This window comes from Clinocottus analis, unplaced genomic scaffold, assembly GCF_023055335.1.
Source record: "Clinocottus analis isolate CAN_PGR_092001 unplaced genomic scaffold, fCliAna1.0.p SCAF_14, whole genome shotgun sequence".
NCBI classification, from domain to species: Eukaryota; Metazoa; Chordata; class Actinopteri; order Perciformes; family Cottidae; genus Clinocottus; species Clinocottus analis.
In genome coordinates, this window is record NW_027175865.1 from 5848741 (window position 1) to 5863835 (window position 15095).

The 15095-nt window shown below is 43.8% G+C and overlaps 3 protein-coding genes across 5 annotated transcripts in view; 2 read left to right on the top strand and 1 right to left on the bottom strand.

Moving 5' to 3' along the window:
- The first annotated feature begins 1044 nt into the window (after nucleotides 1–1044).
- s100s (S100 calcium binding protein S) lies at nucleotides 1045–1591 on the top strand. The gene is made up of 2 exons (XM_068576019.1): nucleotides 1045–1203; nucleotides 1409–1591. The coding sequence occupies exons 1-2, from the start codon at nucleotides 1045–1047 to the stop codon at nucleotides 1589–1591; spliced, it is 342 nt and encodes a 113-aa protein (XP_068432120.1).
- A 4542-nt stretch (nucleotides 1592–6133) lies between these two features.
- On the bottom strand, nucleotides 6134–13415 carry she (Src homology 2 domain containing E). The gene is made up of 6 exons (XM_068575786.1): nucleotides 12472–13415; nucleotides 10240–10366; nucleotides 9041–9277; nucleotides 8348–8579; nucleotides 8011–8130; nucleotides 6134–7551 (listed from the first exon to the last, which is right to left on the bottom strand). Exons 1-6 carry the CDS (start codon nucleotides 12961–12963, stop codon nucleotides 7368–7370), a joined length of 1392 nt encoding a protein of 463 aa, XP_068431887.1. The 5' UTR covers nucleotides 12964–13415; the 3' UTR covers nucleotides 6134–7367.
- Nucleotides 13416–14046: 631 nt separating this feature from the next.
- The window catches only part of pygo2 (pygopus homolog 2 (Drosophila)), a 5383-nt gene continuing 4334 nt past the window's right edge, over nucleotides 14047–15095 (top strand). Inside the window, exons 1-2 of one of the 3 annotated variants that reach the window (XM_068576160.1) lie at nucleotides 14047–14224; nucleotides 14976–15039. In XM_068576160.1, the coding sequence (XP_068432261.1) occupies nucleotides 14988–15039 (52 nt within the window). In that variant the 5' untranslated portion in view covers nucleotides 14047–14224; nucleotides 14976–14987. Of the gene's footprint in view, nucleotides 15040–15095 lie in introns of all 3 variants that reach the window. The other 2 variants (XM_068576159.1, XM_068576161.1) reach the window with 2 other exon arrangements.

Genomic DNA, 15095 nt, shown 5'->3' on the forward strand with positions numbered 1-15095 from the left:
TGTCTCCGGCGTCTACAACTCTGACCGCTCGGGCACAATGCGCTACAGCATAAAGAGATGCAATAACCGACGAATGACATCAGCATCCCTGTCTCCTCCTGTGATGGCCGGTGGTTAATAAAACATGCACATAGGGAGTGATTGATTGGTTGCATCCATCAGTATTCTGCGTGGTTATGGATTAGCCTCGAAACAATGCCGTCGACTTTTATTTTTAGAGAGCTCTGTCCCTAAACTTTAGACTTGAGCGAGCATGGAAGTGAGCGAGCGTCAGAGAAAACAGTTGGCTGGAACCTCGTGCTACTCGGCCCCCTTAGTGTCTGAATGTGATTACCTGGCGACCAGACGAGTTTTGTGTTTCTCTCCTGGTTTCCATCTTTAATGACGAGGCTGTTACACGATCAACAGACAGCGAATTGAGACGCGTTCAACGCTGAAACGACTTTTCACCGATACCACACTGTTAATCGTTACATGCATTACCCAGTCAGCTTAGAGAAGCCTCAACCCGAGAAGTGGACGGCACAAACTTTGAGGTGACGTGAGGAGTGCATTCCCTTTTTATGTTTTACACATTGAGATAGAAAAGCTTCCCTCTCTGTCTGTTTTTGCATCATTGTCAGTGAATTATCTGTGTCTGTGTGTGCAGTCTCTCCACAAGTCCAGCACAAGAAGCTCCAAGATGCCGGACACAATGTGTGTAAGATTGTTTCGAAAAGCTTTTCCAAAGCCATCCTCCATCTTTCCATCCAAACCTCTGAAATGTAAAACCCAGTAAGGTCACGCACACACAGTGGCCGCACTATTCCAAATTTGGGTCAGTAATATCCTCTGCACTAAACGCAGAGCGTTATTCAACCCATTGTGTAGACATGGTAGACAAAAAAAAACAGCTTCCTTCTATCCATCCATCTGTCTGTCCGCTATCACTTTGACTCAGAGGCGGCTTCGGCCTCGACTGCCATGTGGCCGCACATGCAGCTTGGGCTGGAGCGGGCATTTTGCGGCAGACTTTGACCTTTTGACCCTGATACCTTTCACAGCATGTCCAAGGAGCCCAGTTCCAACCTGGAGAGCGCCATGCAGATGCTCATAAAGACCTTCCACAAGTACTCTGGGAAGGAGGGCGACAAGTTTACGCTGAGCCGAGGCGAACTGAAGGAGCTGCTTCTAGAGGAGCTGGGGACTTACTTAGGAGCCGGGGTAAGAGAAGGAGTGCGATGAGGCAACGCCAGCACACTAATGCTGTTGGCAAATATGTGACACACAAGCGGAGGTATGCGCTCACATAGTCAGACACACAAGTTCAGACAGGCTTGTGCAGCAATGTTTGCACGTACACACACATACACACACACACGTAACACGGGACACATTCTTAAGTCTCGCTCTGTTCCCCCTCTGTCAGGGCTCCAAAGATAATGAAGCGGTTGAGAAGGTGATGAACGACCTGGACGCCAATAACGACGGGGAGGTGGACTTCACCGAGTTCATCATCCTGATGGGCGCGCTCACAGTCGCCTGCAACGACTTCTTCCTGGATTGCAAAACAGATGAGAAACCGGCAGAAGGCGATTCGGCGGCGAAGTAAAATTGAATCAGTGCAAGAGCGAAATGGGGGGTGAGGGAGAGGAGGGAGGAGGAAAGAGGGTGAAGGGGAAAGGGTGGGCCGGGTGTAAAAGAGGAGGAGGGGAAATAACTGTAAGGGAAAAGAGGACAGAGTAAGATGTTTTTGTCTTGTGCAATCTGTAAACGCTACAACTAAACAGGAGAGGAGCGGTCCGGCAGAAAGTTGGTGGGTGCACAGTAATCGTGCTTTCTCCTCTGCAACTGTTTTTCAGACCAAATTATATCGGGGAGCAAGTCGCACTCAAAGCAGTGAGAGACTTTACATACAGGACAGGGTATATATTCAACTTCTTTCCATTTAAATGTAGCAGTTTTGACAGCATGTTCTGAATTAGGCAGTGGAGAAAAAGACAAAGAAGTCAGAGTTTTGCAGAAGGCAAAGCAGGATGTTTGAGCACTTCTTGGGCATGAATAATTTGTGAACCTGTATTAAGTTGCAAATTATCATAGTAGTGTATGTACTCAGCGTTGAACAATACAATATGATTTATCCCCGTTCTTGTGCATATTTTGTAATCCTTTTTGGTAATAACCAATGCATTCTTCAAAATATTAAACATGGCATTTAACCAACTATGTATTGCTGTGTGTTTGATTTTGCATACCTAAAAATCCTTCATGCTGCACAAGTATTCATTGACATGACGGGCAGCGATTGCTGCACCTGGAAATCAAGTTGAATGGCGCAGTGTCTCTCTTTGTGTGTGTGTGTGTGTGTGTGTGTGTGTGTGTGTGTGTGTGTGTGTGTATTGGGGATTCCCACAGAGTAAACTGCTCCAGCTCGCACATCCTGCCAACAATATCCTGCAAGTCTTGTTCCACTAGATATAAGCTGACCCAGATGTTTGACTTGGATCTGCATGGAAAACTTCTTCAAAAGAGAGAGAGAGAGAGACAAAGGGAGGAGAGGAAGGAAGAGAGAGAGAGAAACAAAGAGAGAGAGAGGGTGTGAGGGAAAGTAAAGAGTGTTTGTGTGCATGTGTTTGTGAATGAAGGACTGCATATGCAGGGAGTGAATCCAATTTATGGAGTACATTAGTCAAATATGTAACTTGGAAAGCAGTGGTATAATCACAGTGGAATGTTCAAGTTTCTATGACTGTTAGCACACTTACTGTCCCTCAGTGTCTTACACACACGCACACGCACACGCACACAAACACACGTTGTAAATCAACACTTCATCTTCCACCTCATTGGCTTTCGCAGCTGCCCGTCAAATTGAAAGACGAAATGCTGAGCAGCTGAATCCCAGATCCTCTCCTTCGGGATTCCTTCACTTCTGGGTGTAATTGTGCTTGAGTCTCCTCTCCTTACCTTCAGCAATAATGAGAAACTGATTCCTGGTCAGGCAGCGTCTCTGGGCGGGGTTCACCCTATCTGCTTTCATTCCTCCGCCCGCTGTGTTCTCAAAGGGCGTCCTCTGATTGGGCTGTTTGAATATTTGAGCTGGAGGTGCGGGGCCTGTAGATAGGTTAACAATTCAAAACACAACAGTGTCCATGACTGTTAACTATGTCATAGCCTGAGGGGAAACAAACAACCTGTTAAGACCGTTAACAGCCTTGGCTAACTGTTTTCTTCTTCCAAAAGATCAGTACAACAGCTGTTATCATAAGGGGGTTGACAAAATGATATAAACACCTTGCAGTAAAAGAAAGAGAATAAAGATTAAATGCCAGTTAGCAACAGAGTTTGTGAAGCAGCTGTAGGTATATACAGAATATATTATTCAATATGTAAAACACAAACTGCAACAGCAGTCACATAAATCAGAAATACAGTAATCCTGGTGGAAGAAGTATTCAGATCGTTTACTTCTCTAAACTTTAGAGAAGTAAATTATCCAGAGAACCTTTAGAGTCTAAAGGTTCTTTGTATGATGCATTAAAATAGCAGCAGACATATTGCTATGTTAATATAGTGGAGTAATGTCCACTTGAGCAGAAAATAGGTATCATATAATGGTGGTGCATCAATGCACACGCTGCATTAGCTGGTGGTGGAGTGTTTCCAAAGAGTCACAGGATCCATCTGAGGGGCCATGAGATGACTAATGCGTTGGAGAGATGAACATTTATTTAAGTAAGAGAAATTTAGAGGGGAAATCACTCTTTGGTAAAACTGCTCTCAACTCATAAGCATATTAAATGTTACAAAGGGCCCATACACACTGCTTTTTGTGAGGGGACACAAGCCATACAATGTTGGGAATCAATGCATTGTGTTACATAAAAAGTTTTTTTTTAATGTAAACTCATAAAAGTATAGTTCAGTTAAAAAGTATACCTATAGGAGATGTTCATTCATTTAAAAGAACAGAGTTTGGAGTGGTAAGTAATGTCATTTATTTTGTGCATATCTTTCGACTATAAATGTATTTTGTATTTTAATGAGATAATAGAAGACAATGGCATTCTGTTATAAAGTAAAAGAGGCTACTGAATGAATTTGTTAACAGAGTTGTACGAGTTGAGTTGTGAGACGCGCATCCTCCCGGAGTTATGCTCCGGGGCAGTTACTTAATTGTCAGTCACGTGGCCTTTTCAACCACACTTGGACAAACAATGGCTGCAGGACATCCTGCAAACAGTATCTAAAAACATGCCTGACCCTACAAGCTGAGCCGGTTCAACCTAAAAGGCACGAGTCTCGGCTGATGGATCACACATGGCAGGTGCTGCCAGTGTGAGGAAAGGAGACGAGAGACACAAAGCCGGGCCGGGTCACATGGCACCGAGCCTGAAGCATCTGATAAGGAAGACAGGGAAACTTTGGTTACCAGCAGAGCAGGTCAAGCGACGCCCAGATGTCAAGCCGCCACGTCCATCAAGCAGAGTCAGGCGGGGATCACGTCAAGCTGTCATGCAAGCCCGAGAGGTCGCCAGCACGAGAGAAAGGGCGGCATACATGTGAGAACAAAATGAAATTATGCATTCAAGTATACAGTGGCGAAGATTGCTCCGGGTCTATATCGCGTGATGATTAATCCCTTTCCAGGTAGAATTTGAGAGGGCCTGCTTTCCTCAGGTTCATGAAATCCATCTTGATAGAAGACCTCAGGGAGACCTTATGGCTGCAGCGCACCAGTCAGGCGACATATGAGTTACAAGAGCCTGGCACGCCTGACTCATAAAGAACATGCTTTGATATAACGGGCTGTGGTGGAAAGTCACGAATCACATTTACTGAAGTGCTCTTTTAAGGTACTCCATGTATGTTGCTTTACACATCCAGCCCGCTACATTTATTGCACAGCTGTAGTTACTTTCTAAATGGCTGAAAGACCACATTGTTAAAGCTGAAACCAGCGGTCCCATGTCATTTTGGCTTATGTGTGTACTTGAGGCCCTTGTCACATTTCAGATAAGTTGTTTACCCTTTTACTTTTTTACTTTCAGCCTGGACTTTCAGTATCAAAGGTTGCTGACACATTTGCATTGCTGCATCGGTACTCTCCCCACTGATAGACAATTATTTGTTTGTAGCAAAGCAGGTAAAAGGGCCTCTCATTAGTCACCTGCAACTAAAAGCAAGTGAACTGAAAGTTACCTCTGGATTTAGAGGAAATCTAAACTGTGGGTCACTTTCCTTCATGAATTAAAACCAAACTCTCGGCCCTAAATAGATAGTGTGCTCCCCGAGAGTCAAGGTGACAGACATACTTCATGGCCTCAGGTAACAGGCACAGAGTGAGGTAAAGGAGAGGGGCGATGATACGTAAGAAAAGGAGGCTTGGTGTCCATTGCTCTTATTTTCCTTCACATTTAGCGTCCTTGACACAGGTGTAATAGTACTACTGTTACTCTTTGTCTGTTTTTAGTGCTGCGTTTACCTCAGATCTACCCACAGCACAGGACTCAGTGCAACGCAAGATGTTTATCCTCAACATGATCCTCGGCTCAGACTAATCTCCCCATGTGACCTTTGCCCCCGACCTTTTCACTCTAACCTGGCATAATATTCTATTCCCTTTTAGCCAATTGGATCACTAAACTTCCAGACAAATTACCAAACCATTGAAACCACAATCAAGCTCTTGCAGCTAAAAGATTCATTAAACTCAAAAGTGCCCTCATTCAGTCTGTGAAGAGGCTGCTTCCTCTGGGACGATGAGGCAGCTTGATGCTTTGATCACTCCCTTTCAGGACACGCATCACTGACACAAACAGCCTCATGTTGCTGTTCATGTTGTTGATGCATTGGAATCAGAAGGAAGGCCACAGGGGACCTCCGGCATCAAGATTCACATACTTTTATTGTCTAATCGGTTTTACAATTTATGAACAACAGGTCTTGACAAAGCAAAAGTGTAGTAGAACGGTGAGTTATGCATTGCAGGTGTGTGTCCTCGTATAGCATCTGCTTCAGTGCTCTGCCAAAAATTATAAACTGACCTTGCTTAAAGCTTTGAAGAGATATAGAAACTGGCAGACCTCCAAAACAAGAGAACATAAGACAAAACTTAACCTTAGTTAAACTATATTTTATTATCATCCCGGCTTTGTTTCAGATCAGAGTTGTCCGAATGATTTCAAGCATCTCTAAATCAAGAGTACACATACCAGGCCGAATGTTTGAGTTACATTTCAAATACACAAAGAAAAAAAATCCAATATGGTTGCCACTTGTCCACTTGGTCTTCTGTCTCTTAGCACCAGGGGGCATTAAACCCTGAGGAAACAGCATCAGAAGTCTGAATGAACAATGGCTTCTTTGTTTTTTTTACAGTAAAAAAAAAAAGGTTTATTTCCAATTTTTGTAATTTGATAAATGATTCCCATAGGTAGACATAAATAAGTCTGACAAAAACCATGCAGTTAACAATATTTTCTCAACACAAATCATAATAATCTGAAGGGTTTTCCACAGAATGGACAGGGTTATTTAGCTGAAAAGGAAGTGTGGTCTCAGTAGTTCTCGTAATGAAAACACCAACAATTGTAAAGCCGTGGTCCGTCAAGCACATTGCATCAGGGTGAATCACTCACTCTTCACAGTGCAGATAACACAGTGGAACAACTCCCTCATTCACAGTAAAACAGAGGAAATCCTCAAGGGGTATCAGTTACAACCATAAGAGCATAAATTAGAAACATGCTGCAAGCGCAACATCATAAAATAGCTGCTCTTTGTTCATAATAAGTGTAATGATATGCTCCGTGTTAGGATTTTGACCATCAAATTTGAGGAAAGAAGAGACTTCTTTGTGTCGGCACGTTGGTGCAGTGTACCGGCACATCCACCAGAGGGAGAAGGAGAGCCACACACGACTAAGTCAGAAATCCTTTCTGCTTCATAGTAAATTTCTCTTAGTAATAATAACAAAACTATCACGTGGAGCTTCTAATAGAGCCAGACTAGATAATTATAACATCAGTGTAAGAGTCTTGGTCCCCATCCAACTCCAATTTCATCATTAAAATTGCCTCATCGCCTCAGATGCAAAACAGCAGCCTGGAAGTTTTGCATCAGCTGAGCATCAAAGTGAAATGAAGACAGAAGGAGGCATCTGGTGAGACACAGGGTGAGCTGCAAATGTTTTCTGATCATCAAATAAAAACATCATAAAAATAACACAAAGTAGTGTCATACAGTCAAGTTATGAAGTGTGACCGGAGAAGTAGAAGTACACACTGGTCAGAGAGGTGAGGCCGGGACTGATTTCTGGAAATATTTTGTCCCTGCGGGCCTCGAGGTGTGTTCGTTTTGTATACCTCAGCTCGGGTGAGGTGGAGTCAGTGGATGCGAGGCACTGGATGCAGCAGAGTCATGTGCTCAGCGCCGTCGAAAGGCAGACGGCGGGAGCAGTAGTGGTGCACCACCTCTGGGATGCTGGCGAACACGCAGCTGCTCTGGTCCAGGGTGTAGCCGTTCTCTTTGGTCTGGGCAACGATGATGTGAACGCAGCCTTGGCTCGTCCTGAGTCGCACAAAGCGCACCGAAGGAGAGAACAAATATGAAGATGATATATGTGATTTGTGATGTATAGTATACATAGGAGTAATTTGTTGAGGTTAAATTTAATGCATCTCTGCTATGATTTGGCTCAACTTGAAAGTAGATTGACTCTCAATCATGCAAATCATGTGTTATATATGTATGTTGCTTCTTCTCCTTTGCGATGGTGATTTGATAACACCTAACGAGAAATCTCCATAAGATAGTAACATAACACTGTTAAAACTGCTAGGAGCCTTTATTACTGAGTGAGGATCTTTTGTTCGACTCTTAAAAAGGACATGACTTAAACAATTTTCCTCTGTGGATTTTACCACTGGACCACATCCATCTGAATCTTTTCACAGAGCACCGTATGTGATCAATATGTAGACTTTCAGCGCTTGAGACACCAGCGATGCACTTTCACGCTGCACTCACTTGAGGGCAATGGAGTACTTGCTGCTGTCCGACTCGCTGTTCCTGACCAGGAAGCTGGCCTCCTTGCAGGACTGCAGCTGAAACTCCGCCTCCTGACGAGTCACACAGCCGTGGTACCAGCTGAGACAAAGGGTGCGAGAGAGGGGGATTAGGTTTCATCTGCTGCTTATCAGGTCTAGATCCTCATTTCATACAAACCTCTTGATCGTGACATCTTACATAAACACTGAAAGCTATTACCAATCTGGAGTGAGGCTTATAAGACGCATGAGCAGACACATTCTGACACTCATAACAATATAGTATTAAATATCTAAAGGTCGCCACTGCTCCTCACCTCTGCTTTTCCATCGGCAGGCAGGGGTCAACGCAGCACGCCTCGGTGTCGGGGATGCCGCTGGGGGGCGTCAGCGCCGTAGGAGAGGACCGCAGGATCTTCTGGGTCCAGCTTTTCTGCCTCAGGTGCTGATGCTGCTGCGGAGGCGGGGCCAGCGGATGCTGGGGCTGCCTGGTGAGTGTGGGGTGAGGCGTTTCATCCTTGGTTTGGCGTTCAGGGCCGTCAAACTGTGCTGGGGGAAGAAGAGAGACGAGAGAAGATATCAATTCGTGCAAAGAAAGAACTGAGTTAAGCCTTCAGTAAATACAAAAATAAGAAGTTGGCAGTTTGATGAATCATGCAAGATGTGATTCAATATGCTGTTGGTCTATGCAGCATATGAAATATAAATGTGAAAGCAGGCCTTTGTTGTTGTTTTGAACAAATACACCTCCTATGGATCTGAGGTAGAGAAGTGGAAGGGTTATATGAGTTCAGCAACCCTGTCGCCAGTGATATATGTCTTTTATTCACTTTGAAAAGTGTTGCTGTATAATTTATGAAGATAAAGAAAAGATTAACGATCTGAAAGTGCTGGCAATTCAGTTCAGGTGTTGCACAGAAGAAACCATTTCCTTGGTCCTTTGCTTGTTTTCAGATAGCTTTGTGTCTGCGGTGAAGATGGATGTGGTGTAAAAAAAACATCTGCTGTACCTGACAGAGTTTTGACAATATGCTCTTTCTTCCACTCCCAGGGCAACTCGTACTCAGTGGAGGGTCGGGCATCCAGCTCAGGCCGCATGACCGCCGCCTTGTCCCCGTCACCGCTGCCCTCATATGGGACGTCATATATCTGTAGGGGCACGAGCGGACAGTCCTCCACCGTCCCCTCGCTCGCCTCCACCAGCACACACACCTTCAGCAGGTCCTTGGACCCCCGACGTCTAATCTCTTGCAGGTAGAAAACAAGACATTCGAGATTAAAATCTGTATAGAACCACCACACAGAGATATGCATGTGTAGGGACTGTTTTTATTTGGCTATAATGCTGTTATGAATGTTGGTAATACATTAATAAATGTTACATAAGTTGTAAATTAATCAATTTTGTTTCAGGGGGTTGTTATACGGTCCAATCACTCACAAACTGGCTGCCCAGAAGTCCTTCCTGTTAATGGCTTATAACTGATCGATAACACAGAGTAACATATGTATTCACTTTTTTATTATTATTCTTAAAGCCTTTATAAAAGATGATGCAGGTCAGCTGCCTTGCTAATTGAGTCACAGTGACATCAGACTCCTTCTCACTTCCTCAGTATGATTTAAGCCTCATAAATTGACTCAGACACATCATCACATCCTCTGTAGACTTCTCTGAGGAGGCCTGGAAGTACCACAGGCACTGATTGAACCGCAATAAACCATCTACATTCACAGCAGGCTATTGTGTCACCCTTGTACTTAAAACAATGGAGTGATGGAATGAAAGGTCGGGGAGCATGTGATTGTCCGACAGACCACCAGTCTTCCTCGATGCTGGGAAGTTTTGATTAATGGTCAGACAGGTCCATATAGGGGGTTACACGGAGTCGCGTCCGAGAGGAGGTGGAGGGGGCACTGAGGGCCGACTTCCTTTTTAGAGAATAGTACCAGGAAACAGAGACAGGAAAGAGGAAGCAGCGGCAGGAAACTGCACCTATTGTCCGAACGCAGCACAGTTGCCAGGCAACCCCGAGGGGTTTGTGCGCTCGCTGCTCGGCCTGCAGAGACTGAAAATGGCATTCATTCACACAGGGGCTACGTGTGGAAACGTCTGCTGGACAGGATCTGTCATTCAGGGACTGAATGAAATATCACGGGCACAGCTGACAGCTAGAAGGCAGTAAGAGCACATTGAGGAATGTCTCACCGGTAATCATCTGCTGGGCATCGTAAGGCTCCATGTATCCATCGTTCTCCCCGACCCTTTCGGCCTCTCTTTGCTCTCGGGTGTTCTGGGCATCAAAGGGATCTGCGTAATCCTCAAGGATGATCACCTGGATCCAAAAACGCGGGAAATCACTATTTCTTTCATGCATGATTGGAAATAAAAACAATACATGTTTTCCGAGTGGCATCAAACATTGTGTAAATAGTTGAATCGCCCAAACTCTGCCACTGGAAGTGGCAGAGTTTGGATAGTAATATCCAACGACATGCAGCTACTGAAAATAAAAAGCAAGAAAAGACCCTGGATTCGTCCAGATTCATATAATGTGTTAATGTGTTGTTTTTTTTACTATCAAACTAATCATTTTGTATATAAAATGTCCAAAAAAAGGAAATTATATTATATTTGACCAAATGTCTTGTCCAAAGAAAAGTCTCAACCAAAAAGATATTCGATATGTGGCGCAGAAAGACAGAAAACCCTCATTTTACTATTTTAGCAGTTTAAAAAAATAGCTGCCACATAAATTACGACCGAACCGATCGCTTCTTTATTTCAGCTGTAGCTCAAAATGAGGGTTGGTGTCGATGTCAGACAAAAAAAGAACTGTCAGTCAGAAGAATACCTGACACCTCCTCTTGTCTAAAGAGGCGTTCTTTGTTGTTAATCCATTCTCTTCACATATCTGTCTGTTCACGGCCTCTATTCTCTGGTCTAGCCATCTTATCAGTGTCATAAAACTTCTTGTTTGTTTTACAAGCAACTGACCGAGAGACAATTGTGTAAAGTGAAGTTGTCTCAATCCAATCACTTCCAGTCATGTCCCTTGCCAAAGAAATGTGGGCATTAGTTTGTGTATATAATAACGTAGCAGATTTGAAAGACAACAACTCAGATGGTTGTTTGAGCGGTTTAAATGCAGACGACCACACAGATGCAGTTGCAGGTCTAACAGCATGTTACGTATAACATCATAAGACATAACAGTCACAGTAACAAACCTGGTGACTGCAGAGGAGATCAATAATAGGGACTTCCTGAAATATAAAACTCCCATGTTATTCTTCCTCTCTTTTGTGTGTCTTTTTTCCTCAACCCCCTCCCCACTGTCACGATCCCTGACTTCACTATCTTTCTCCCTTTTTTTTCAAAGCCAAGCTGGAGGGGACTTGGGTTAGCGCCTATGTGTCAAATAACACGATGCTTTTTATAACATGATAGTCAGTGAAAGAGGAAGGTGAGGCAGAGGAAGGAGGGGTGAGAGAAGAGGGATACTGGTCCAGATTACACACAGGAAGGTAAGGCCTCATGTCCGACCACAGCTTTGTATCCAAGGGGAGGTCGGCGGGTGTAAAGGCGAAGGGTGGAGAGGAAGAGACAGAGAGATAGAAAGACAGACTGGGAGAAGTGGACACAATGGGTATAGTGGAAACAAATGGGAGGGAGAAACTGAAACAATAATATCAATTTTCGCAGTTTGGACTGGATCTGTGCTACATTATAGTCAACAGCATTAATGACACCATGCTAAGAGAATGCTACCAAAGATTATATGCAAATAAATAAATTTCACATGCAGAACCTGATTACCGGTGGTGGAAGAAGTATTCAAATTGGTTATTGAAATAAAAGTAGTAATACCACAATCTAAAAATACTTAGATAGTACTTATTATGCAGAGAGGTCGCACTGTTATAATTGCTGCTGATCACTGATCACTGATGTTGCTGCTGAATCATTTGCATTACTTTATTTACTACCAGACAGCTTAATTGTAGACATTATTTTTTATTAGATAAAAAATATATTATAGTTTGTCATAATAATACAAAACTGTGAACTGTGAATTGTACTTATTTGTGTAAAGGCACTGATGTATTAACATGTCAGAGGGAAAGCTCGTTTTAGGTTATAGATATTTGGTGGAGTAATCCTTTGGACCATTATACACAAATCATGTAACATCTTAATCTGAAAGTAATCTGAGTAGTGAAGCCTGCCAGCAGAATGTTTCCTTCTAGCCTATAGAATAAAATGGAAACACTCAGAACTGAAGTGCAATGAATAGCACCTGAAAAAATAGGCTGGGAAACAAACCAAGTCAGCAAACAGCTGTCAGAAAACATGTATTTAGTTTCGAGCAAAATCACGGTCCCTTAATAATATAAGTAATTAAAAGAATCAAAGAAGATGTTTCCATCGGCTACTCACCGTCTCGGTCTTGCACTGGACTGGCTTCTCTGCTTCGGGTACCACTTGATTGGTGATGGTGGCGCTGTTGAAGTTGGGGCTTTTGTCCTGTTTGTCCACTCTGATCAGCCGGCTGATGAACGCGTGGGCAGATGGAGAGCTTTTCGGGGGTCTGTGCTGCTCCTCGAACACCGGCTCCGCTTTGGAGTTCTTGCGACTTTTCCCAGACAGGAGATTCTCCCAAACTTTTCCATCTTTCGGGGAGAGGGCCCCGCTTCTACTCATCTCTGTGGCGGAGTTCTTTCGGTTTCTTCCGGACAGGAGAGACCCGACTCCTCCGCCTGTGTTCTCACCAGAGGAGTTCTTGCGATGGCTCGTTTTGGAGCCTGCTGTTTTGGAACCGATGCTGGACACCAGCCCGGCTTTAGGTTGTGAGCCTGATTCAGAGGCTGAGCGGAGCCTGTCGGCACCGTTTTTCAGGTTGATGGGGAACTCCTTAAACCACTTGGCCATTGTGACTAGGATGGAAACCAGTAAACCTCTCTGCCTACTTCGACGCCTTTTAGCGCCATACACCACAGGGCTCCAGAGACGCACCTTTGGAAATCACAGCCTCTTCAACAAAAGACTTCCGTTGCTTTATTCTAGGAAAGAGCATTTGTTACAAAAGGATTTCCACGCCTCAATTTAAGGCATGTCATAAATGCGTTTAAAAGTCCTTCAACTTAAAAAAAGTAAATAAAATAAAAAGTTTGGATGAAAATTGACATGCCTACTTGGCAATATAAAGAAACAAATACCAGTACTTTATCCCATTTGTGGTTTTCTTACACCTGATCCTTCTTCTACAGATGAATAGGTCATTCCCGTTGGAAGAAAAGATGACGGAGTGGGAACACCCGAAAGAAGACAAAGTTATTCTTGCTTCTGATTTATGGTCCCATTCCCAGAGCGGCTTGTCTGGTCTTTCGCAACCCTCTTCTGTCGCAATGGGCCTCCTGTCTGTGCCTGGAGAGGGTGAGAGGGGAGGGGGGTATCTGAAGTTAAGAGGAGAGGCAGGACACGGTGGGCGGTGACAAGCTTTTAACTATAATGTTATGATAAATACATCAGAATGGATGTTAGGAAAATGTAAAGTATTAATATAAAAATATTTATTGGCTTTTTAAAATGTTGGTATTTCAATACATTTTGATTAGGCTCTGACATTTGAAATAATCTATACATAGAAGCTTACTAGGTTAATACTGGACGTTAATTACATATTCATCATAATGTCCCCGATAATGTGCTTAATTGGCTGTCTAATTACTGTTCATTCCTTAATTCGGGTATCGTTGGGAAATGGTCTGTTCTGAGCTGTTCCACATATACCAGTGAAAGGTACGACACATATTCTATCAATTTATAAGACTGCTGTTGATGGCGGTGATACAAATAGTTTAACAAAAAAACTGTTTAGTTATATTTCCTATACAATACAACCTGTGTCTTAATCTATATAATGTTTAATTATTTGTAATTTGACGAAGCATACACTTGGGCTCCCCCATGTTCGTGATGAGATGTAACCTTCCATGGTGCGCGATACTCCTGCTTGTCCCTCTTTGTCCGGTGGCGACAGTAGGCCATGATAATTATGGCAAAATTTGCGTTTTTGAATGAATTATAGTTGAATGGTGGATCAACAAGCATACAACGTTTGAGGATTGGTTTCTGGCAATGACACACCAGAGAGTTTCAATTTAAAGGACAGCAGAGCAACGGAGAAAGGGTACAGTTTGCTTCCAAGACAGTCTGCAAGATGGCTAGCTATCTTCAGTGGCATGCTAACGTTAGCTAGCAAGCTAATGTTAGCATATAGTAAACAACAGTTGTCAAAACATAATCAATTGCTTTATCTTGTGAATGATGTGATACGTGGAATTGAGTGCACATTTTTTTCCACAAATGACTGTAGCGAGGCCAATCACAGTTAATGTCCCGGCGTTGCCGCTACTTGTTCAAAACATCAACGCTGCTAGCAAACCACACATTGAGTAACGTGGCTAGCTAGTGAGCCACGGCTGAGGCTAGCTGGTGGACTTCTCTGCTACACATCTGTAAGTGATCATTCATAGAGGGAGGTGGGGGTGCTCTGTAACTTGCTCGTGCTGGCAGTCAAGCCAAGGTAGCAAGCGACCCCGTTTCACTCAGCGGATCGGATCCGGTTTGCAACGGGGCGAACTGGCGCTAAATAACGTGAACCAGCTGAGCTTTACCTGACGAGTATTTGGTGACCAAATCCCGGCGTGACAGACACCGCGGCGAAAGATTGGCAGCAGCAAATGAGTTTGCAGACCTGGGCCGGCGTTATAATCTATAATATACGTGTTACTAACTGCTGTGATGATAACCATATTACCGTGATTGACATGACCTGAAGGCAGATTCCACCTACATTGGCTCATAGCCTTCAAGACGTCGTCATTTTTGTAACTTTTTTTTTCTTGCACATGAACGGTGATATGCCACTTCACCGACAGTCATATTAGCTAATGGCTGCCGAATCGGGGAGACTACTGGCGGGACCCGGAAAACGAACCAAAGGTAGGAATAAATTTCACCCATCTCCCAATCAGACCGGAATCATCCATTACTGCGCT

Bases quoted from the DNA above. Each gene is read 5' to 3' on its own strand.
- s100s (XM_068576019.1), top strand. From the start codon at position 1,045: ATGTCCAAGGAGCCCAGTTCCAACCTGGAGAGCGCCATGCAGATGCTC. The intron at 1,204-1,408 runs GTAAGAGAAGGA...CCCCTCTGTCAG, and splicing joins GGACTTACTTAGGAGCCGGG to GGCTCCAAAGATAATGAAGC.
- she (XM_068575786.1), bottom strand. From the start codon at position 12,963: ATGGCCAAGTGGTTTAAGGAGTTCCCCATCAACCTGAAAAACGGTGCC. The intron at 9,278-10,239 runs GTGAGACATTCC...TCTACCTGCAAG, and splicing joins TGCCCAGCAGATGATTACCG to AGATTAGACGTCGGGGGTCC. The intron at 8,131-8,347 runs GTGAGGAGCAGT...CCTTTGTCTCAG, and splicing joins CTGCCGATGGAAAAGCAGAG to CTGGTACCACGGCTGTGTGA.